The sequence below is a fragment of the Bemisia tabaci genome, chromosome 7 (assembly GCF_918797505.1).
Source record: "Bemisia tabaci chromosome 7, PGI_BMITA_v3".
Classification (NCBI taxonomy): domain Eukaryota; kingdom Metazoa; phylum Arthropoda; class Insecta; order Hemiptera; family Aleyrodidae; genus Bemisia; species Bemisia tabaci.
In genome coordinates, this window is record NC_092799.1 from 50893480 (window position 1) to 50910279 (window position 16800).

At 36.5% G+C, this 16800-nt stretch overlaps 2 protein-coding genes across 2 annotated transcripts; one reads left to right on the forward strand and one right to left on the reverse strand.

Annotated features, from left to right (window-relative positions):
* Window positions 1-23: 23 nt before the first annotated feature.
* On the forward strand, window positions 24-5527 carry Mic26-27 (MICOS complex subunit 26/27). Its single transcript, XM_019054823.2, has 6 exons — window positions 24-258; window positions 1102-1283; window positions 2498-2634; window positions 3364-3609; window positions 4072-4166; window positions 4918-5527. The coding sequence occupies exons 1-6, from the start codon at window positions 235-237 to the stop codon at window positions 4924-4926; spliced, it is 693 nt and encodes a 230-aa protein (XP_018910368.2). The 5' UTR covers window positions 24-234; the 3' UTR covers window positions 4927-5527.
* Window positions 4982-14132, reverse strand: LOC109039365 (uncharacterized). Its single transcript, XM_019054824.2, has 3 exons — window positions 13848-14132; window positions 10323-10468; window positions 4982-7364 (listed from the first exon to the last, which is right to left on the reverse strand). The coding sequence occupies exons 1-3, from the start codon at window positions 13947-13949 to the stop codon at window positions 7181-7183; spliced, it is 432 nt and encodes a 143-aa protein (XP_018910369.1). The 5' UTR covers window positions 13950-14132; the 3' UTR covers window positions 4982-7180.
* Between the last annotated feature and the right edge of the window lie 2668 nt (window positions 14133-16800).

Below are 16800 nucleotides of genomic sequence, written 5' to 3' on the forward strand. Positions count from 1 at the left end.
ATAGGAGTTTTTCAGTTTTCTAAAATGACCGAACTGTTTATTTTCACAACAATCAGACATAACCTCTTGACAACCTTTTCCGATGAAGCTTGAATGTGCCTGTCTAAATCTGTGCATTTTCCCGTTTTATTTCAATAATTATCTCGATACATGACGGTTTTTATCATAAATTAACTTTTAATCTTCTCGTTCTGGTTTGATAGAGTCGTGGTCAGCCATAACTGAGACGTGACCATGGCGTTTCAGGTGTACTGTCAGGTAGGTCAAGCTGAGGTTCCATAACAATCACTTTTGACTTTTCTTGTCACAGTATGCTCTTTTCAGGTGCAATTTCACCTTACATTTGCACTCTCTTTTGCGTCCACACGCTAGGTATTCAGCAACAACGAGGAATCATGTGCCGCAAGTGCAAGTTAGGTTGAAAACGCGCAGCGAAAGATGTACTCGAGCGGACATACTTTTGATAAGTATAAGTACTTCCACTGTTTACCGATATTTGTATGTGGTTGCCCTGGGGACTAGTAATTTGAGACGAACCCCCTCTCCTCTTAGTTGGGCTGAAAAATTGGTTTTGAAATTTTGATTGTGAACTTTCTTATAATGCTATCAAGAATAAATTATGAGTGGGTCAGTTCATTTTTACGACAAAGTGAGGCGTACAGTTTTATCATAGTTTGAGAATTTAGTGCCTGAAGGAGGTTGATAAGAACTTTCATCAGCTCATTCTCGAAGCAAGGTTTCTGAACTGCATAATTCAAATCATCATAACTTCTGTCTGTGATTCCTCTGGACATTACGCAGGAATGAAAGTTTTAATGTTCGGATTTGGTGTAAAATTAGCAAAGAAAAATCTACAATTAACTCAGTATTATCACTGATTGGACGTATGACAGGTAATTGTGATCATTAGTATAAAAATCTGTAAAATCTATCTGCCAATGGAAAAATTTTGAATGTAAGTATTTACTTGATGACTCGTCAGTTTGACTTTCTCTACTGTTTAATCAAACAAATTTTTTGAAAATCCCCAGATATTTGCCATTTTGGTAATAATTTCTTAAATATGATTTCCCATCATTTATTTTTTCCTCTTTTTCATAGATTTTGAGGCGGTCTGTCATGACACCGTCTGCACTGTCAAAGCTGAGTGTCCCAGTAACATGTTCAGCAATCGTGTTTGCTGCCTCTGAAAGTGAGAAGAAAGATAGCAAAACTTTGATTAAACCGAGTGAATTGCCTTTCTATGACCCAGTGAAAGAGGTCAAAAGCAGTGAACCACAGAAGTAAGAATGTTTTACTTATATATGCATATTTTTTTGGATCAATTTTAGAGAAGGAACCCACACTTCTTGGATTTTTAAACCAAAATTGAATCGGTTTCTGTTAAACGGGCGTAAGTCCACAAATCCAAATTTTTCAGGAGAGGCAAAAAACTGATTTTCTCGTTATGCAGGACACCACTAAATTTCAAAAAAGGGTTCAAAGGTTGTATAAACACCCGTTTAAAAGTTCTGAAATGTTTTTTTTGGCTCAGAAAAATTTTAGTACCCTTTTAGGCTAATTTTAAGTTTTGGACTTACGCCCTTATACCAGAAAACGAAGGATGACTGAGACAGTTTCAAGCCAAAAAACTAATATTAAAGTAAGTTTGAAAAATGTAGCACATGGTTTTTTTCTTTTATATAGCATAGGGAGTTATTATATGTTTTTAAATTTATTTAAAGGCCTAAATTTTCTAGAATTACTCCTATTTTTCCAAAATTAATGAAGGTGACATGGGATATTTTCATTTAAAAAAGTGTTGAAACCAAGTTTTCAAATTTCAATCATGTATTTTTGTGATCAATGCACAATAAGAAGTTATATCACCTAACAGCTAGGTCAAGATGCAAATTCAATACAAATGTTCTTCATTTATTATGAAAAAAGTTACAGAAACTTTAGAAATGCGCGAGTTTGAGAACTCGCCCCCCCTATTCCACAGGCTTCTATACATAGGACTTCCGCCATCTTTTCAGAAAATGTGTATGTACCCTAAAGGAGGCTGAAAATGCAAAAAAAACGATTTTGAAATTTTTGGACTTACGCCCGTATAACAGAAACCGATTCAATTATTAGGTGGACAAAAATCTATGCTACTTACTCATTCGAGCTGTAGTTTACACTTCTCTTGTTGATTTTGGTAAAAGCATATGATCTACTCTTTATTTACTCTCAGATCAAATTTGTTTCTATTCTTTCCTGAAGTTATTATCTACATTATCACCCTAATACCTTGTCAGCTTGTAGGCACTGCATAAAAATGCGTAGCTGTAAGAAGAAAGAAAAAAAGAATTGTTAGTAAAGTGAGAGTGAGTAATTAGCAGCCTGAATAAATTCAGCTTTTAGACCACGTTAGAACCAGATTACCTAACTCTCTCTTATTTTTTCGAAGGTTGGTCACCTATTCTGAATTTGAATTATGTTCACAGTCTCATGATTAATATGAAATTTTCAGAAATGATGAAGAGCCCTCAGTTGTTCTGGAGTACATTGGCATTGCACGCCGTGAAGTATGGAAGCTCAAAGAAAGTTTCTCTGAACTAACTGGTGAAGCATACAGCACAGTTGGAGATGTTCGGAAACAAGTTGATGGTAAAGCTACATGCTTAAAAATGTGTCATAGACTGTAAATCTTATGGAATTGAACTAAGGCCTCAATCAGTCAGTTCTCTTTCCATTTAAAGAAAATTTGAAGGAAAGAAAAATTCTGCTTTATCATGCACATTTTACAAGTATGAATGAAAAACATAACAAATAAGTGCCTTGAATTTCAAATGATTTCTCCTTTTTATTTTCTATTATTTTGAATATATTTTAACAAACAGAGGCATACAGCAACTTTATTGAACAAATCGATACATCAATAATTTCAGGCAAAAGTCATATTATACTTATCATACTCTACGATGAAATTGAATGCCAGAAATGGATGAATTTATTCTAACTTTAATTTGACAAATTACTATTATGACAACATTTAACTGAACCTTTAAGCTATGAACTTACTAAAATTAAATAAATTTCTTTAACTCAAAGGTTCTGTCAGAATACTGGTACTTCTGGTACTGGTTACTGGTAATGTGTCCTTGCGTTTGGTTCTTTTACAGGAGAACTTTGTTTTAAGGAGTATATTAGACAGAACTTTTTAGGCCTTAAAAAGCTCTACTGTGTATACTATAAAAAATGTGGTTGAGTCACTACAGAAAGTTCTTTATTGTACCTTTAACAGAGGAATATAAGAGAAAATGAGCATCCAATACATACTAAATAATCCTAACTATTTTATTTCTCAATTTCTCATATTTTGATATTATTTTCCAGAGGGCATTGATTACTTACGGAAAGAGGAGCATTTCCCAGAGCAGATTGCTTTTATCACTATTGGCGGTATCACTGGACTCTTGCTTGCATTCCGTAAAGGTTTCTTCAAGAAGCTGCTTTACATGGCATCCTTTGCCGCTGGATCAGCAGCTATTGTGTATCCCGATCAAGCCTCTTTTTACTGGGAAACTGGAAAGGAACATTCTGGGAGAACAGGGACTATCTTATATGAATTCCTCAACGGATGTAAGTCTCTCTCTCTCTATATTTCTTTATTTTTCACTAAAATTGTGCTAAGTTTGAGAAAACTGATTCCCATTTTTGAGTTCATATCGGAGTGGAAGACTTTATAATTTAATCAGCTTCTTTTTTATGAAATATTGGATGGAACGATGATGCTATTGGTTTTGCTGAAAAGTAACTCCTCAAATCTGAAGATACTCTAAATGTTGAAACTGTTGTTACCCACAGGTGATATTCTTCAATGTCAGGGAAGTTCAGTAAAATTTTTCAGGTAATTCAACCTCCTAAATTCTGTGTCAACCTGGAATACTTGTCACCTTGAAACTGCAGAACCAATATTCTTGATAGCTCCGTCTTGACTTTTCAAAAAACGTGGTTTCCTTTGTATTGTTTTCTCTTTTCTCATAATTCTACTCCCTGTAGGTACAAGAGATATCAAAGTAATTACTTTTTTATCTGTTTTAGTAACCCGTGATTATGCTGGATTTGATCTGCCAACTTTGTCAGATTTTTCATTTTCCCCTATGAAGAATGACAGTGAGACTGCTAAGGACCCTCCGGTAAGTGCCCATTCTTGGTTATTTCATTATGATTTTTTTCCATAGCTAAACTTACCTTTCTGCTTTTCATGTATCATTTAGATTCATTGCCTTGAGTATGAGTCATAAGCCATATGTTGCTGAAAGTTCATAAACTTTCGATAAATCAACTTTTCCTTTGTAATCCAGCTGGTGAAGACAATCCTTTTTACAGCTATCACAGTCTATTCTATCAAATTAGGATAGTCAGTTTACCGTCTTCAGTGTTAAAAAAGATGTGGATAATATTTCCAGGAATTAGGATGCAATAATCAAATTAACCAATAGAAACTGGTAAATTCGTGTATAAACTCAAAGACAAAGATGCAGAGAATGTGAAAAAACTTGGATTCTGTTTAATACTAGGAAAATGACTAAAAAATCAAGGAAGTTAAAATTTTTAAAATATCGCAATGCTCCACATTTTCTTTTCGAAAATTTTCCCATCGTCTGGGGATGAATCTATTTCGACAAAAATTGGAATGTTTCTAGCATTTTTTTGAGTTGTTAAGTATGTAAAGTTTTCTTTTAAAGAAAGATTGAAGCCCTTATTGCAAAATCGCAGTGTACAAAAAATGATTTCTGTTTTCAATCAGTGCATTCTTTGATGAAGTCAAAGGATGCGAAATAAATATTGTAAATATTTGCATATGCATCTAAGCTTATTTCTCCACTAATTGCATTTCAAAATTATTGGCTCTGTTTTAAATACCTCTTGTTCTTTTTTTTTCAGGCGAAATAGTAATTCAAAATTTGAAGAAGTTCAAGTATTATTGGTGGATGATCAGGTTTTTCTGTCGGTCAAAATTTATAGTTATCATACATAGCGGTCTGTTCCTAAATCTAGCAGTCAAAAAGTCTGTTAGAGGTCGCCAAGCCTACATAAAATCACCAGTTTTAACCCAACAAGTCAACTTGCGGACGTAGTTGTCATCTCATTGAATGTAAATTATCTCTTTTTAATTTGTTTCTCTTTCATTGTTTCTGTTGTAGATATTTCTGATTTTCAGAATCATTTTTTATGATTTTTGCCGGCCATAAAATAATTTTCAATTTTGGAGGGTACATCTCTTTTTGAGTGCTCTTTAGGACCCAACCATAAGATTGACCATGAGTAAAGAGCTGTGAGAGACTAGAAAAATCAAAAGTTTGATGCAGTGTTTTGCAAATAGAGAGAAATAATTTTTTTTTTACTCTTTTTAATGATTATCGAGTCATTGAAATTGTTGGGCATTTAAATGTCAACTTTAATGCTGGTTTCACCTGTTTTTCTCAAGAAGACGTGAGACATTTTTCCTCGTTGTTAAATTATTGTTTCAAATAAAAATATTTTAAATACTTAATGGGTAGTTCATAATCCTCCCATCTCCTCTTAAAATTCACTCAATCTGCAGTAATCTTTATCTGCATACCTTTCAGCGGGGCGATTATTGAAATGTCATCGACTCTTTGTTGCTGCTTACGACAAGACATAGCCCTATCTTAACCGTGCAATGTATCGCAATTCGATGTCTTATCGGGCTGGTTTAAATTTCAATAATGGGCCTGCTGGTCTGATGATAGGTTTTAAAGTGGACAGTACTAAATTTGATCAGGGAACCAACATTTTCTGGAAAAATCGAAAATCTCTGTTTAAACCAGAAATCTCCTTCTGTCCGCTTTGAAATCATTTTGTTTTTAAACTTGGCCATCCATGTTTACAGGGTTACTCAAGGCACTTCCTCACTTCTGTAAGATATTATCTTATGTGGCAGCTAATACTTGCATCCCTACACGTAAGTCATATTGTATGTTCAAGACATGAAGGCTCTCTTGAGTAATGTCATTGAATTTGAACACAGTGATAGTCATGCCTTTTAGGAAGAGGAGGATTAAATTAGAACAGAATAGTTAAAAAAACTTCAAGGTTTGATTTTCAAAGCTTAAAATTACAAAAGGTAATAAATTAGTAGTTAAAAAGTAACAATAATAGCTTTCTAAAATTAATAAATAAATTAAGGGTTTAAATTGGCACAAAAATCATCTAAGTTCCCTCCCATCCCTCCCTATTTGGTTGACAAGGTGAAGTGAAGATCCCTACTTCACCTTTAAGAACAGCACTTTTTTGAGGTGTCATCGAGAATTCAAATACTCTCAACACCTCTTGTCCCTGTCATGGTTTTAACTACATTCAAGAGTGTAATCAACTCTAAAACATTTTTTGGAAAAAAAATAGAAATGAAAAAAGTAGGTAAAAATCAATAGGCATTTTAGAAGTAAATAATTGAGGTAAATGTTTCCACAGGCAAAAATAACCCGCTCCAAAATGGCTGCCTAACACCTCTAAACAGTTTCTGAGGATTCCTCCTGCAGTTCTATCCCGCTACGGTAGAGAGCAGTATACGCATTTAAAGACTCATGAAAACGTTCTTTGAATGCCCTCTTTTGAGTGGGTTGCAATTTTTTCCTCTTCCTTTCAAATTATGTATCAAATCAATCAAGCTTTTTCACCACAATGTATCTTTGTTTCTATAGTAATGATTCATAACTTTTTCACTTACAGCTCTTTTCCGTAGCAGGGCAGATGAAAATTCGCTGTGCTTAAGGAGTACACCATAAGAGCATTTGATTGTTGCCAAATTTCCCAGGATAACGTAGTTTATTTTTAGAAGTTATCAGAAATATTTTTTTCCGTCGGAATTGGCAGATTCACCAGATTAAAATGCGAATTTTCCAGAAAATTGCAAAAGAGAATATTCTGAAAGTTTTCCAAGAAATTCGTGGTTTTTCAGAAGGAATGGTGCAACATCCAAACGCTCCCACAGTGTTCCTTCCTAGCATGGCATAAAAGTGTTTTAAACCTGGCTCCAGATTCTACAATGAATCTAAAAGGCATAATCACATCCCTGAAATTAGTCCTCTGGGGGTCATGAAGTCATGACTAAAATGTTCTATCTTTGGTTTGGTGGTTTCGGCGCATTGAAGCACTTCTAATGACAAGCAATGTGAATGCTGGTTTAGACGTAAGGGTAGTCCGGTGACTGCTTGGCGTGCTTGTTCTTTTGCGGGAAGTAAGAGTCTGATTTGCCGTGCTTGATCTCTTTCTTGCCCGACGGCACGTGGTGGGCTACGTCGGCCCGGAATCCGTGTTTGTCTGACGAGTATTTCACGATTCGGATGAATCCGTTCGGCTCCAGGAAACTGTTAACATACACCAAAAATGTATTAGGGGTCACATAAATCATTTAGGTACTTTCCTACTGGCTGGTTATTGTAACTGCGAAGGCGCTAAAAGACAACTGCAGGGACTGTAAAAAAATTCTCAAAAAACATGTAAATTTTAATTAAAAAACTATCAATAAAACTGATAAAATTTACGAGGAGGGAAACTCTTTTTGGGAAGTTTTTTTACACAAAATTTACGAGAGGTCAAATTTAAGTACAACGATTGTTGAAAAACTCATAAAAACTCTTAATAATAATACACTGGTTTTTAACTTTTTTTCGACGTAAGTACGTTTAAAAAATTACATTCCTTGAGGAGTTTTCGAACACTGTTTTTAGGTACCTACTTGAATTTTGTCTCTCGTAAATTTTACGTAAAGAAATCCCCAAAAGGATTTCCTTCTTCGTAAATTTTAACTGTTTCTTTAAGAGTTTTTATAAAAATGAATCTCTGCAGCCATTGCTAGTAGGGTACGATGTACCCTGGGTACATAGCTCTATTTATACGATTCACTTTATTGCATTTCGATGTCTCGCCTGGTCAGCATTGATTTCAATAATCGGCGTGCTCAAGAGTCTAAAAGTGAAACACGAACTTCGACTATTATGCCTGCAAGAAATGTCCTCAATGTCCATTCCTCTCGAAATAAATAGTTACCATCATTGTCGAAAAAAATGCCGAACTGAGGTCTTGGATGAGATAATATCTTTTGGTTCATTTTGACAAAAGACGCGGTTGCATGGCACTTTCGGTTATAGTATCATAGCATGATACTGACACGCGATGAAAGTAGAAGTCGCGGTCGGATTTCGATGTCAACGCCTGGATGCAACTATTCGTGCTCAATGGATGTCCGGGTGGTATGCAAAAAATTGGAGGCGTTTTTTGTTTCCTGGCCACCGCTGCGCTACAGGAGCTAACATTATGATCGTCTACAGATTGTGCGATGGTTCCAGCAGCGATGTTTCATTTTGTTTACGCAGGAATTTATTCTGCCGTGCTAAGGAATAACATCGTATCAATATTCAGAGCCTATGTTGCCAATTTTTTCTGAAAATATGGTCATTATTTAGAACAGTTATAAATGGTCTTTCGTGGCATTCTCAGGCATATTGAAGCAAATTACGAATAATATTCCCTGTAAACTTAAAAGGAAAATAATCAACAGCTTTAAAAAAAACATTGTTTTAACAGAAGATGCTTGGCGATGTCTAAATGTTCATACGCCGTTTTTCCTTAGCATGGAAGTATTATTATTCCACGGGAAACAGAGGAGCCTTTCCCCTTCCAATCATTCACTGTCAATGACATGATTTTGAAATTTTGGAGGGCTCCTGAATCACGTCGTTGGCACAAATACCTGGAGGAAAATAAGGCTTCTCTCTCTCCCGTTGAATAAAAATACTTCCATGCTAAGGAAAAACAACGTATGTACATTCAGACGTCGCCAAGCTTCTTCAGTTAAAACAAGGGTTTTCTTGAAAGATTTTGATTGTTTTCCTTGACTGCCTTTGATTTTTAATCCTCCATGAAATATTACTTGAAATTTGCTTCAGCACATCTGAGTATGCCGAAAAAGAACATTCATAATTATTCTACAAAAAGACGATTTTATCAGAAAAAATGTGGCAACCTCTAAAAATTGAAACGGCGTTTCCTCTTAGCTTGGCGGAATCGCTTCCAGTGAAAACAGAATGAAACACCGCTAATGTAACCTTTGCACAATTCGTAGATGATCATGATTTTAGTTTCTGCAGAGCCGTGAGGGCAATGGAACGAAAAACGCCTTCAATTTTGTGTATACCACCCGGACATCCATGGAGCACGAATAGTTGTATTCGAGCTAGGCGTTGACATCAAAATCCAACCGCGGCGTCTAATTTCATTGCGTATGTCAGCTAATACTAACCGGGACTGAGATTTTGCTTTGCTATCCTTCCGTTCTTTGTAAGATTGGACCAAAAAATATTCTCGCATTACCAAGACCTCAGTTTTACATTTATCTTAACAATAATGGTGACTAATTCTTTCAGGAGGAAGGAAAATTTAGGACTTTTCCTACATTCAGGCTTAATGATCCGGTTGTTTTGTAAGATGAAGTGAAAAATCAGAACGACATTGAGCAAAATCTTGATCAATTCTCCTTAGTTTTTTTTTTTTTTTATCAGCATCTATCACATCTTCTTTCAACTTATTAATAACATTTATTTGGATTATTCATACCGAGATATTATGCGTAGCACTACGCAGACAATTGCTGATGATGGTGAATTTGCACGCACAATTTTTATTGCCTCATCTGAGAATATTTAATGAGCTAAGTTCGCAGTATTTTTGATACATTTTTTCGGATGTGTGAAATTGTAGGAAAATATCTTTAAACGTGCAAAAATGCACCGCCTAGTTATGGTATTTGGCATTTCCCATTTAAACCCTTATTTAAGCAGATTCGATCATTTTATCATATTTCCTTCAATACTTGTTCGACTTAGAAACCAAGGATATCCTCGTGCAGTTCTCATAGCAGTTTCATTTTAAACATGAAATTTAAGAAACTTTAGACACCTGCCAACTCTTATTCTGCCGTGCTAAGGAAAAACGCCGCATGAACAATCGAAAGTTGCTAGATTTTCTACGATAAAATGCTCATTTTTGAAGAAATTTATGCATATTTTCCCTTGAAATTTTTAGATGTGTTATATTAATGTGCGAACAATATTGTCGGAAAAATTGGAAGAAAAATATTCTCAACTTCCACGGTAAATTTGTTCTTTATCAAAGGAGATTTGGAGAAAGGAGGTTCATGCGGCGTTTTTCCTTAGTACGGCAGTATTCACTTGATGTCCGCCTCATCATTCAATATTTTGAGGTTTTTTATTTTTTTTTTTAAATTTTTTTTTTAAAAGAAAGAAAATGGTGAAAAATAAGCATACCTGTAGTATCCCTCGACATCGTCACCACCTCCGGCTTCTGCTCTTTCTTGGTAGTTGTGGTAGTGCGGGTCGTGGACTCTGTATCCGAATTCGTATTTGAGATCGTGCTCGTAGTGCGGCTCGTGGTGTGGAGCGTCCACCTCATGCTGCAACATAGTTTTTTATTGTTTAAATTTGCAATTTAAATTATTAAATAATAAAACAATATCTAATTAAATTATTTTATTTAATAACCAGATATATAACCCCCTTTTCATCAATTTCCATAAATAACGCTGATTACTATGTAAAAGAGGAATATTTACACCCAAAGCTCTGTCGTTGCCGAAAACTAGAGCCCAAGTAGCACAGGTTTCAATCAAGTGCGAATACTCAAGTTAAGCAGATTGCAATAAGTTGCAATCACATAGTAAGAATATTGCAATTCCACTGAGTGTTGTGTATGTTGCCTAGCTCCTATTTGAAGGGGCCCCATTTATTGAGACTCACGGCTATGAAATAGATTGAGAGCACACCGCTCATTGAAATTTATTGCGATAAAATTGAAATAAGTTGCAATGTTTCATTGCAGTGCATATTGTCTCCATCTTTCTGACACATGACACTATGTTGATCTTCAAAATTGGCAATTATAGACCAAATGATACAAAAATATAACGATTCCAGGGTAAACAAATTTCAATATTATTGCAATAAATCTCAATTTTATTTCAACATTTGTATTGCCTTGTGCTATACTAAGAAAGAATTTCCAACCTGGTAAAAATTGGCGATAAGAGCTGCGTTTCAAAATACCATAGGAATTCTTACAGCCGGCTAAAGAAGGCTACAGAAAATCATATAGCTGGCTGTAGAATGCGGAGAAAATCATACGGCCGGGCTATACGGAGCGATAAAAAATTATGCAGCCGGGCTATAGTTCCTATAGCCGGGTTTTACACTTTATCGCCTGGCTGTTGCTTTTTCGTCATCGATTATAAAAGGCTATAAGAAATTGTGTAGAAATTCATGTGCTTTGGAAATCATTAAGTTTGATACGGAACCACCTTAATATTTACAAAACACACGTTATATTTTCCCTTTAATACATATTTTTTTTTTCATCAATTAAAACGAGAATAATCCATACAGGATGTGTAAACATTTCAAAATCATGAGTTGAATAACGCTGACTCCGCCAGATTAAATATTAGAGCCTAACACACAGCTGAGCGGCGACGTACTGGCGCCTACAAACCTAACAGGGATACTTCACGCATTGCACAACGCGTGAAGTATCCCTGTTAGGTTTGTAGACGCCGCCAGCGTACCACGGCGCTTGAAGCAACTATTTCACACCAGAGGTATTGCACAGTATCATACGAAACTGAAGGCGCTCTAATATATTAGGAATGGCAGGCATCCATCAAAAGTACGGAGCTTTCCGCGCAAAATAAATCAAGATATTACGGCCCAAAAAGAAAGCAGTGGTCCAAAAACTCACCAAGTCCTAGCATCCGTAATTAGTGACGTTTGGCATACACTTTATCGCCTGGCTGTGAGTTGCTTAGTCACCTTTGGCTATAAAAGGCTATAAGAAATTGTGTAGCCGGCTATAGAAGCTATTGGAAATCTTACAGCCGGCCGTAGGTCTATGGTATTTTGGAACACAGATTCTACTACCAATTTTTACTAGGGCACTTGAAGAGTTATCTTTGATTGGCTACCAACTACTATTCTTCCATAATAACTTTCCATAGAACTTGTAAGTTTTTTTAAATTTGTTTAAACAAATCAAAGACCGGTAAAAAGTCATGCAGATTTTAACCGAGTGATTATGAGAATCCAAACACAGCGGAGGCGTCTTTTAAGCAAGCCAATTTCATTGAAGATTCCACTCACTCGGTTAATATGGTTGAGTCCATGCGAAATAAAACGCACCTCTGAAGTGCGATATTGGATCTGCGATCTCTATTTTCGCTCTGGAAGTGAATGTAAGAATCAAAATGAATGATCTCACTCTAATATTGCGTATAAATTCATTTGAGCACGGACTTATTTTATTTGACTCTTTTCTATTGCATTTAATTTCTGTAATTCTGTACAGCATTTTCATAAGTTATTCTAACTTCAATTAAATGTGGGAGTGCGCCCGTAATCTATGAAACGTTTGTGTGGAATTTTCTAAAATAATACCATAGTAAGTAAAAAGCAAAAGGTCCGACATTTACATAGTTGTCTAGACTTCAATAGTGGTGTAACAAAAATCGAAGTGCAGCAAATCGGAGGCGCAAAACTAGCAAAAGTTCTCAAAAACTAACCAAACTTGTTCTTCATCGTAACAAAATTATTGTTTGAGTTTGTCATAATAACATTTTGAATTCTGTCTTAAAAATTAATATCAAAAACAACTCAATGATAAGAGATTTTAAAAGATTCACGGAAACAAGGAGAAGGAAAGTTGGTTCTTGCGATAGTATATCAACACGTCACAGAGACTTGAACGCAAGAGTAGCAAAAAAGAGTTCGATGAAAGAAAATAAAAGAAAGAGCGCATGATCAAATATCAAAGTCTAATCCTCCTTTGCAACTGTATAGTACAAATTAACTTATCAATCTCCAAAAATTTTTGTCAACCGATGGGAGGGGGTGGGGGGGGGGGGAGCTACACTCCTTTCGCTAGCAAATGTGTCCTCCTAATGATATTTTAGGTGTGCGCATATTAAAAATTTACAAAATATTTTTAAGAGCAAACCGCATCATATTTTTGATAAATTACTTTGTCGGTAGTAGGAAGAATAAAAATGAAAAGCAAACACGTGAGATGGGTATTAAATAGACGTTGCTTTGTTCAATATTTTTACATTGAATGAAATAAACAAATTTTTGGACCCAGAGACCTCCGAAAATAAAATAATTTCTGAAAATATGATTTATACAATTTTCATCGTGCTCTAATTATTGACTGACTGATCTAATGAGCCGTGAGAGTCAATAAGATACACCGAGAAAAAAGTCCCGTCATATGAACCGTAGGTACGGTGTTGAATATCGGCCGGAATGTCCAGTTCATGCGTCCACTCTCTCGGTTCTGGGAATCGTACTCTCGGTTTTTGCGACCAAACTTTTTTGTCAGTTCTATTTGGTTTAGAACCGAGAGAGCTGTCACATGAACCGAACGATACGGCCGATATGGAACACCGTGAATTCGTTTCATAAGGCCGAAGTTTTTTTCTCAGTGTAGTTGGGATGAGTTTTTTTTTTTTTAAAAAAAAAAAAAAAAAAAAAAAAAAAAAAAAAAAAAAACTTGACCTCATCACACTTGTACTATTCACACATATATCGCACTTTAATTCAATCAAATTTACAAATTTTACGTCAAAAATGCAACACGGGTTGTCACGACTGATCGAAAACCGCGAGTGGTAAAAATGTATAAAGAGTGTTTCACAAAATTAAAGTTGTAAATTAAACATGGGTGGGGTAATTTGGCTCCATATCACTTTTTGGGATGTTTTGGAGTCATGAGACAAAGAGGAAACTAACCTTATCGGTCGGATGGTACCCATAGTAGGACGCGGGCTCGGCCACTTTGATCAAACAGAAGATGGAGAGCGTAACAGCCAAAAACACGAGGGAGTCGAACATATTCGCGACGAAAAGTCCACAAAGACGCGCCAAAACCACAAACTCAAGCACTCCGGAGGACTCGAACTCGAGACCTTGAACTTGAAAAGCGTTATAAGCGGTGTGAGGGCCAAAGTCGAGCTTATATACCCGGCCTCGGCGCGCATTTTCTCCTTGCTTTTGTTGGCCGCCGGACACCAGACCCGTTCTACCGCGCTGAGTTAAAACCACATAACTCCAACTGGAAGCTCGTGCATGTACGCGGTTTTTGCTCGGCGCATACCCGTTCCGGCCTCGCAGCCTTGATATCGCTTATTTACATCCACAGTTTCATTTTCGATCGAGTCGTGCGCCCCCCCCCCTCCACTTCCCTTGTCTCCCGCTCGGCGGGCCGCAATTAAACCGCGGGAAAGTGCAACTTTGTAAGTTGTAAGTGCGCGCGGTTTCGGAAGCGCGAGCTGGCTTTTGTTTTGCGCGGTCGCGTTTCTCGTCTCTGCTTATTTGGGCGGCGCGGCGCGGGTAGGAAGCGGTCTTTCCACGTCTTTCGAGACTGGATGCTCGGGTGGGCTCGGATAGAGTACCCTTACAGGAAAAATGTCCACGGCCAAAGTAGAAAACAACGTATCTTCATTGCGATGTTTTAAAATTTCCGCTCTTATTCTATTTTTTCCTAAAGGAATAAGCTAGAATAGCCTGAAATTTAAACAAAATATTCTGCCGACAGAGGAAAAAAATCCAAGAAGTTTTCAAGAAATTACGTGGACTAACTTTTCACAGAAAAAATGAAATCTAACAGGAAGTCAGTGGCGTGGCGTGAATTGCGATATATCGATTGTTATGCCATTTAAACCCATGGTAAAGAATCGATTATTAAGGTGTTCGCTGCGAACACCCTGTTTATCGATCCTTTTCCATGCATGGCATAACAATCGATATATCGCAAAGCACGCCAACGTCGCAAACGGAAATGCGCGGTTTTGCACTGTAGCTATAGCGAAAAAAAGGAAGCTAAAAATGTGTAGCTACAAAAAAAAAAAAAAAAAAAACAACCTCTGAATTAACCGCCACAGCAGTTAATGTAGGAATGTCAAGATGTAAAACTAATTGCTATGGCGGTTAATTCAGCGTTTTGTGAGTTGTTGCACACTTTTTTTACATCCAAAATGTTAAATTAGCATCCTTTTTTTCGGTGTATGCCGAGCATCGATCATTTTTCTCTTGGCAGGATCTTGAATCTTCGGTGATGATTATGCAACCGAAAAATGATTACGATCCATCTTTGATTAAGATTCTCCATCGGCCCTAAAAAAACTTCCAAAAAAAGGGGGGGTGGAATTGGCCTCTTAACTTAATCTATCTACCTTGACATGACCTAATTTTTCGCATCTTCCAATTTAACATGATAAAGAATTTGCCTTCAATCAATGCTATGGAAAATCGCGTATGGCGTGGAGGATTCAAAATAATTTCAGATTAAATATACAAACAGACGCACAGTGGATTGAGTCAATCACACAGGGCCAAATCTAAAATCTTCGAGTGCTTCTCACTCATACTTGGCGCACAGCAATTACAGCAGTAGGCAAAACTACTCACTCACACGGTTTTCCATATATTTGTAGCAAAACTGAATTGTAACTTCTGTTGATCTCCCCCACAGACTTATACAACGGGGAAATATAATCTTCCAATAGTCAGGGCCGGATTTATCTAATTGCAGCCTGTATTTTGCGCCCCTTTCTCATTCGTTTTGAAACATCAATAAAAACTATCAAGTGAAGTGCCGGAGGGGGAGGGGTGCATAAGACGCGTTTACTCGTGTTGGAGACATTTTTTTGCGAAAGCCCTGTCAACACAACTAGGAAAATTTCACGGAACTTTGCGCGAAAGTTAAGTTCCGTGAACCTATCTCTGTGTGGACAAGGCCTTCTATTTCTAAGAAATGAACAAAAAAATTATGAAAGAACCAACATAAATGTGGTTTAATGACTTTAACTTCTGCCACCGCGCCGAGCTGACTGCACTGTGTTTGACGCAATGCGTGAAGTATTCATGCAGTCTTGTAGGCGCTATGCGTTTCACGTCGACCGCTGCTCACCGCATTGTGTTTGACGCAATGCGTGAAGTATTCATGCAGTTTTATAGGCGCTGATGTGTGTTAAATGCTGACCGCTGCGCCGAGGGCTTCTCCTTTTCATATCAAGTCCTCGTCATCATTGCTCACTGCGCCGCGTTGTTCCAGACTCGACTAATGAAAGGTTCTGTCTCTTGTATCACCGAAAGACGACAAAATTAGAATTTACTATACTCTCTGGAAATGAGAGATTTTGTCGCCTTTTCTTGCTTGTAATTTTTTTCTGAATCCAATTTTTTTCAATACTTACATTTAAAAAATTGCAAAATTTGCCGCCATGGGCCGCGGCCCATGTGGCCACCCCCTAAATTCGGCCCTGCCAACAGTTTCTCCATCAAATGCCTCTTACAAAGTTTAATTGAAAAGGTCAGTTTGCTTGACTGAATGCTCTGTACCAATTTTTCTCTCATTTTGACATGAGACATATTTTTTTTATAAAAGATTAACCTTAGTCAATTTAACATTGTTTTATCTATATGATTTTAATTATCTTAAATCAAGTGATTTCTAGACTTTTTGAAATTTATGATCCACATAGTTTCTTTCTTAACTTTAGGCTCAATTGGTTATCCGTTTATAAAAATATAAAAATTTCAGGGGGTAGATTAGGTTCCTTTTCTAATTTTCACAGGCTATTCAAGAAGCATCATCCAACGACCAAAAATTTATAAGGTTGTCCAATCAGACAAATCAACCTTTATATAGACGAAGAAAAAATGTTCTTCCTGCATCCCTCAG

What these genes read in the sequence shown, in the direction of transcription:
- Mic26-27 (XM_019054823.2), top strand. Translation starts at nt 235, where the DNA reads ATGGCGTTTCAGGTGTACTGTCAG. An exon ending in AAAAGCAGTGAACCACAGAA is followed by an intron (nt 1,284 to 2,497) that starts GTAAGAATGTTT and finishes TGAAATTTTCAG; the next exon opens with AAATGATGAAGAGCCCTCAG. An exon ending in TGTTCGGAAACAAGTTGATG is followed by an intron (nt 2,635 to 3,363) that starts GTAAAGCTACAT and finishes ATTATTTTCCAG; the next exon opens with AGGGCATTGATTACTTACGG.
- LOC109039365 (XM_019054824.2), bottom strand. Translation starts at nt 13,949, where the DNA reads ATGTTCGACTCCCTCGTGTTTTTGGCTGTTACGCTCTCCATCTTCTGT. An exon ending in GGTACCATCCGACCGATAAG is followed by an intron (nt 10,469 to 13,847) that starts GTTAGTTTCCTC and finishes ACTATGTTGCAG; the next exon opens with CATGAGGTGGACGCTCCACA. An exon ending in GATGTCGAGGGATACTACAG is followed by an intron (nt 7,365 to 10,322) that starts GTATGCTTATTT and finishes GTATGTTAACAG; the next exon opens with TTTCCTGGAGCCGAACGGAT.